This window comes from Sprattus sprattus (genome assembly GCF_963457725.1).
Source record: "Sprattus sprattus genome assembly, chromosome: 10".
In the NCBI taxonomy this organism is placed as follows: Eukaryota; Metazoa; Chordata; class Actinopteri; order Clupeiformes; family Clupeidae; genus Sprattus; species Sprattus sprattus.
Window position 1 is genome coordinate 23,367,674 of NC_137908.1, and position 7,910 is coordinate 23,375,583.

General features: G+C 38.2%; 1 protein-coding gene across 1 annotated transcript; it reads right to left on the reverse strand.

Annotated features, from left to right (window-relative positions):
• Window positions 1-3,839: 3,839 nt before the first annotated feature.
• Window positions 3,840-6,407, reverse strand: slitrk2 (SLIT and NTRK-like family, member 2; the record flags this gene model as incomplete). The annotated part of the gene is made up of 1 exon (XM_080845775.1): window positions 3,840-6,407. The coding sequence occupies exon 1, from the start codon at window positions 6,396-6,398 to the stop codon at window positions 3,840-3,842; it is 2,559 nt and encodes an 852-aa protein (XP_080701901.1). The 5' UTR covers window positions 6,399-6,407.
• Between the last annotated feature and the right edge of the window lie 1,503 nt (window positions 6,408-7,910).

The window sequence follows — 7,910 nt, forward strand, 5'->3', positions numbered from 1 at the left end:
CCCCTTTAATCATCTACTAACCACTTCACTTACCTTTCCACTTTATTCTACTCACAGCTCCTTTCCTAACTTGCACTTCCTCTCCCTTCCTCTACTGTACTATTCCTTATCCTTCCTCTAATGCTATATCCTCTAACCAGTACTTAACTCGCACTTACAGCTGTTACATTCCTGCACTTCCTTTATTTCTTATGTTAAGTAGTATTTATTGTTACACTAGGTCTCTATTGCTAGTAGCTTAATTGTTCTCTCCTTTGTATGTTGCTTTGCATAAAAGCTTCTGCTAAATGACTAAATGTAAATGTAAAATATAATATATTTATATTCTATTCATGTAGCTTGCTTTTAGGTGTGTTTCCTTGACCCATGTATGTTGAATAATGTTAAAGCCATGGTAATGATTCAACTTCGGCTCCTGGGCTGGGCTGTGATCAATTAAACATTAGACATGCTTAATTATCTCACAATGACAATTAAACGGTTTAAATATTCTAAAAATATGCACTGATGTTTGGGACCTGAATCTAACAAGTGACAAGTGCACTTGTCATCACAGCACATATTAGAAATCCCCTTGTTATGATACACCTAGAAATAAATAGACCATTTTACCCATCCCACAAAAACTTTACTCTATTCGGGCGGTCCTATGCGTGTATACATGCAAATATCAATTATGCTTTTGATGTTGCTGAAACCATCACAATTTTCACAATTACAAAAGATACTTACACATATTTTGTCAATCAGTTTTTTATTGTGAAAATGGATGGTCTAGTATATATCAAAAACCTATATAAATGATGTGTCTGTTAACATTAAAAATACATTTAAAACTGAAATATATAGAATGCATAAATATTCAAACCTTAAGTTCCACGTTTAGGCAGATGATAAATTATTCACAAATGATAAACCGGTGCCACTTATTTGACAACAACTGATCATACTTCCCATGAGTGCTAAAGCAGAGGTCTCTTTCAAGATTTAAAATTACTCTGCCTAAGGGTAATCACCCAGGTTGTGAAATAAAAGAGAAAATTAAAACTAAAGAGACAAAGTGATTCAAATGCATAACTTTTTTAAATATCTATCACACTATCAGTGTTTTGATGTATTACTGAGCACCATTGTTTCCAAAAGACTAAAGTGGAAGTTGCATCAAACCACCCAGATGCTTTGGAGAAAATGTTGTACCCCCCAAACCAAGCATATGAGAAAGACGTTAACTGGCCACAACAGTCCAGCCATCACCATTACAAATCTACAAAGTTCAGGCAGCTGGAACTGGGATGCAAGTATGAGAGTCCACAATCTTAAGAGCTATCCATAAAACTGGACTTTACTGGAGGGTGGCAAAATAAAGCCAATGTTTTAGAAGATCCACATTAGCACGGCTGAAGATATGGGAAGAAGATCAAATAGTGGGTTTTCTCCCATCATCCAAATGCTACATGTGGTGTAACTGATAATAAATTAATTTATAATTAATACATAAACTCATTAATAATATTCATTTATAATTAAACACTATCCAAAATCCATGAAATATGGCAATGGTAACATCATAATGAAGGAAGGATTATCTACCAGAAGGACAGTTACCCAAGGCACAAGGCTAAAGCAACAATGAAGTGGCTCAAAAACAAGTCAAGTGAATATTCTAGAGCTCAGTAAAAGCCCTGATCAAAAGCCTGCAGACAATATGTGGCACTGCAGTCCAGGGCCGCCATCCCATCAATCTAAATGTTCTATATGAATTCTACCAGGAACAGGGAAAATACACTCCGAACAAAGTGCAACGCTGGAACTGTCTTAAGGCTGTTACTGCAGCAAATGGGTTCTCTAGCAAGTAATCATGTGCAGGGGTTGAAAACTTATTCAAGCAGAATATTTTATTATTATTTATTTTTTTCATTTTAGTAGACTAATACCTACTTTAGCCTTTAGAAATATACTACAGCATATGTTTTATAAATCTGTATATATGGGACAATATGTATAAGTATATTTTGTTAATCACAAATTGGCAATGACTTTTAGAGGGGTTCAATACTTTTGCAAGCCTTTATATTTACTACGCAAACTTGAAACAGTTGAACGTATAGATTATCAAGAAGATGAAATGAAGTTGTGTCAAATTGTTTTACTGGGTGCTTGGTCCCTTGTTGTGGAAGCTTCCAAAATGTAAAACAAGTTTCTTTGTTGATGCATGACCCACGATACAGTCAACATCAAATAAATAAAGGGCTGTTTTAACATTAAGAACGTATCTGCGTCATCTTAGGCTATGTCTGCTAAACTGTTAAATCTAGACTGCAGGGAAAATGCAGCCATATTGTTTTAAAATAAAATCTTTACTATGACTTCAGTAACATATCCAGAAGCCTAAGTTAAGGCTTTGTTTTCCATACAATATTCCCATGACAAATTTTGTAAACAACATTGTTGAGAAGTGTTCTTGCATTAAAGTATTCATACTGTTGCCCCAGCCTGCTGAAGTAGCTCATTGATGTGCTGGGCATGTGCAGGCTCCCCACTTTCTGAGGCACCAGGAAATGGCAACACAGTGGCTCATTGTTCAGCAAGAGGAAAATCTCTCAACTGACCGTTCTATTTTGCGTGAGAATGTTTTTCATCCTGTTTCAACTGAGCACTAGATAACCACTGCTTAACCAATTGCTGCACTGCCAATTGCTATATATATACACAAACACACACACACACACACAGATCAGTTTTAGAATGAATGTGTAATAATTTATGCCAGGACATCAAGACATCAAGAACTATAGATTTACCCATCTAAAATCCCTACATTCAACCAAGAGATGTATGCAGTCAATGGATAGCATTAAACACTGAACTGTTGTTTCAAATGATGATTGTTTCTTATTTTGGATTATTAGTTATATAAAGTGGTGCTTAAAAAAGTATATTCATCTAAATGTTCCCTGAAACCATGCAACAGTCCTTAAATTATCATAAAGATAAGTCCATAATTCTTCATTATCTGTTGATATGTGGTAAATAACCCCTTCATTATCTGCCCCCTGAACAAATAATTTTAATATTCACATCCCTTTAAGATTAACAACCTTTAAAAATACTTGCTTTCAGTGAATGCAGAACACAAAGTGTTAAAATATGTAAAAAAAATATAGTTATATTCACCTTTGGAAATTCACTCTTCCTCCTATGTCTTCTTAACACTCATAAAGATACTCTTAAAATAATAAAACTTGAGTTTCTTTTAGTGGTTGAAGGTAGTTAATTCAGGAAACACCCCTGTGATTGCCCCTCATAAAATGTAATCCTGCACAAGTCTAGTTAATTTCCCCACCCAAAACTGTATTTCTCAAGTTTTAAATTCAGGGGGTTTCATTCATAATGAATACCAAACATACATAGATTGACATATCTGACTTGTTTAATGCCATTAACAAATCATTCTAATATACAGTGTTTAAAATATAACATGTATAAAAGGTTTTTCTCTAATAATGCAATTATGAAATTCTTCCTAGGGCACCTCTGGAGTTGACTAGTGAATGTTAACAATACCAGTTAAAGTGTCAGCTCTCACAGCTCTCTACCAGGAATATCGCCATTTTCGTCCTTGTTCATGGGCCTAAATCAGACAAAACACTAAGCAGCATTGGACATTAATTTGTGACACCAGGCTATATGGAGTCATCTAAAACTGATAATTTAAATCTTGAAGAAAAATAGCATCTAAGTGTAGAAATATGTACTACTGTAATACACTCAAAACAAAACAATTCTTTAGATATTTCGGGGAATCACCTACATCTCAAGGAAAACACAAGTTTGTTATCTTACAACTGACTCATAACAGTGTGTCTTTCCAGAACCTCAAGATAGTCCGGCTGTGTTTTAAAGTTCCCGTGTAACCATGTTTGGTCGCTTTTAGGCGGCACAGCGAAATATTTTCTTGCTGTTCCATAAAGTGCTGTTTGGTTAAAACGGTCCTGATTGTTCCGCCCGGCTGAGTCGTATGACTCCACCACGGATCTTTTGGGTAACGTGCTGAAGCTGTAGTTCAGGGGTCCAGTGGTAGGAAGCTCCTTAAGTCTCTCTCCAATGTTCTGATACAGTTCAGGGTCTCTGTTGTTACATGACTGATAATCAACTGTACTAATACTAAAAGAAGGACTCTGTGTCAGCTCATCCTTTTTTGGCTCAATAGTACTGAAGGAGAGGCTTTTCACATTCCTATACGTAACATGATTGCTGTCTTTCTGTATGTAAATTGGATTCGGACACATCTGACCCACAGGAGGAACGTAGGTGTAATCATGACTGTCCATCTTGTCCGCACGGGACTCAATGCCGTACGAGCTGTACTGTATCTGATAAGAGTTCAAATCTAAATTGTTAACATTTGTGTGGATGCTTTCAATTCCTTTGCGTCGTTTAAGGACAAACACGAACAAGCCGGCTCCGAAGCAAACTGAAAGAATGAAAACCACCAGCAGCCCCAATATCAATACAGACAAGGGCACCTCGGCGTGCATTTCCGGTACATGACTGCCTGTAGGGGTAGCGTTAAAAATAAAGCGAGCGGGAACTTCAGTGCTGGGGGAAACAGTAGGCGCGGGTCCCTTGGTAGCTATGACTTCGTTGGTTTCACTGCATATTGCATCATTTCGCAGTGAGCGGAGTAAACGGCCAGCATGTTTAGAAGGCGAGTCGCAAGTTATCTCATTTACCACCACGCTCGTACTGGACAACTCCATCCAGTTTTTCAGGGCAATGATATCACAGGTGCAATCCCATGGGTTTTCCTGGAGGTCAATCTGAATAAAAGGAGAGAGCTGGTCTAGTACATCCTGCACAGGCAAATGCGAAAAATGGTTGTTTCTAAGATTAAGCCTGGTCAGCATTGTTCCTGCGAAAACATGCTCGGGAAGGGATCTCAACAAATTGTTATTCAAGAATAATAACTGCAGATTGTGTAGTGCACTGAATGTTTGTGGCAAGATGTCTTTGATAATATTGTATTCCAGATATAGATATTGTAGGCTCTGGAGACCGGAGAATAGTGACTGGGACAGACTCTCGATGTAATTACCATTTAAGTAGAGCCTTCGTAAATTGGATAGGTTCTCGAAGGCCCCCTCCATAATAACGGAGAGCCTATTATTTCCCAAGTGCAGGAGTTCAAGTGAGCTGTATTCCGTCAAATCCGTTGGATATATGACCTGCAAGTAATTACCAGTTAAATGCAGTTTCTTTGGATAGGACGGCTTGGGTTGTAAGTCTGATATATTAAGTAGCTTCCGTTCCTGGCAGTTTATATTCAGTCCACTGTCGGAATTCTGAGATGTGCACATGCAAACGTTTGGGCAAGTCATTGGCACGGGGGCGCGCGTCTGATAAACCATAATAGGCCCAAACACATGTTTATCTTTACCTGACGTCACTCGTGGTGTAGGACGATGTCTCATTTTTGGAGGTCGGGATGCTTTAGGTGCTCTTGTTGGAGTAATGCGTGCGCGTAATGTAGGAAGTGGGATGTGGTACTGCGAATCAGAGGACGGTACCATTGCATGGTGAGATGGGTCGCCAACATTCCTTCGGGGACAAAGGTCTTGCTTGATTAAATGAGTGACGTCTTTTCCGTGAAGGCGAAAGGGCGTCTCACATACAATATCACCAACAAAGACTGATATGGTATCCAACCAGGCTTTCAGTGGAATCAGATCACAAGTGCAATTCCAGGGATTCTCTTCAAGCTGAATCTCCATAATACCACCAATGTGTTCTAAAACACCAGTAAAAGGAAGCATTTTCAACCGGTTGCCCCTTAAATCCAAGTGCGTCAGCATAACGAAGCGAAATATATTGTTTGGGAGAGAAAGCAATAGGTTATCGTTGAGAATTAAGACTTTAAGTCTATTCAGTTTATTGAATGCTCCAGCTTCTATGATACTAATATAATTATAATCCGCTTGCAAATACTCCAGGTTCTCCAATCCAGCAAATGTGTCTTCCTTGATAATTTCAAGATTGTTGTTGTTTAGATGAATGCGTTTAAGATTTTTCAGACCAGAAAATGCTCCTGTTTTGATCTCCTGCAATCCGTTGTTGCCTAGGTGAAGTGATGTAACGTTGCCGTAGTGGAAAAAATCATTTGTATTTAATCGTGTTAAAAAATTCCCATTCAGAAAGAGCTGCGATATTTTGTTCTGCGGAGGCTGGATTTGACTGATCGTGACAAATCCCTTGTTTTCACAGTTGATATGCAATGCATTTTCCTTATCCTCGCAATAGCAGAGAGTCTTGCAGATATCTTTTGTAATTTTGCGGGTTTCTGTCTTTGATGATAAACAGGTCATGGTTAAGACGCTTAGCAGCAAAACGTTGCTCAGCATTTTTGCAACAATGTTCTTTCAAGATCAATGAAGTATGCCGCTTGATAAATCGCAATAAAAGCATGCATGCAAGAAAAAAACATATGGTCCAGATCTGGGAAGCACGTACCGGGCTGTGATGTTTTCCTTAACCTCAGTCTGAAATCAGAAGGTAAAGGAGACAATAATTAAATCACATTCTGACGGATGATGAACCGAATACATATCCGCGTTGTCAATGTGTAACACAAAATCCGTTTCATGGCCGACCATTCATGCGGCAGAACTCGAGAATTTCACCGGCGTTATAAACAGAAGCAGCTGTATTTCGAATTGAACGACAGATATTTAGCATATTCCAAATGCTTCATAGTAACACTGACATTTGGGGTACTGTGTAAAACACCTCATCTTTATAAGTAGAGCGAAATCCGAAGTCTTCTGTTCATTACCATGCAGAAGCGAATGCATGTCTCTGGGGTTTGAGAGAATTTTTCCTTTGCATCCTCCCACATCGAAGGCAAGGCGTTCTTGCGTCACATGTGAGCTTTCGTTATGTTACTAATATGCTTAAGGGTAGGCTATGCATAAGTCAAAATCACAGTAACATATAATGGGAGTATTATTGAGGCTGAATTATTTGCCAATGTGTGTGCAGAGTTGTGTAGTTGTTTGTCAATCCGTGTGAGATTTGTAAATATGCAAAGGAATCTCTAAATGCATTTGGAGATATGCAAATGTATACAGGAATCTGCAAATGTATATTTAGAATCTGTGTGTGCGTAATCAGGTTGGTAAACCTGAAAAAAATGTCTAAATGTGTAATGAAATTTGAAAGTGAGTTTTGAACATGTGTAGACAAATTTACAAATGCATATGTAGTGAGTTTGATTCGTCTATTCCTGTTTCTCTCATCACAGTATTCATTTAGTGCCACCTAATCAATTATTTCCCTCATTAGAAGGCACTGCCTGGGTGTGGTTTTAAAGGCCTGTGAGTTTCCTACAGTATCTGCGTGTGTTTATCACCTTCCATGCAATGTGGCTTCCTATTTCTCCTGGGGTTGAGGCCAGGGACGTGCAGAGGAATTTTGAGGGGCAGTTGCTCTGGCCTGAAAAAAGCCCCCCCGCTGCAAGAAAAGAAAAAAAATCACACGGACAGTATGGAGAACTGACAACAACAGGAACTTTATTAATATAAATAAATAAATAAATAAAACACTACAATACAGCTATCAATACCCTAACTAAGAACTTTGTTAATGTATATGCTATAGACTTGGATACAAACAAGAGATTAGCCTGCCTACTAATGATAACAAAGAAGAACAATACGTAGTGTTGAACAATATAACATGAACACAAACATAGTTGAAAACAATATCCTAAGTCACTGACATGTTGTAAATACATTTTAAAGGAGAAGCCTACTATTGGGGGCCATATCAATACAAATCTTGAGGACCTCTTCTTTGTCAATTTCCATGTCCCTCTCTATGGCCAGAAGAAGGAGGTCAGACAGCCGCATGACCAC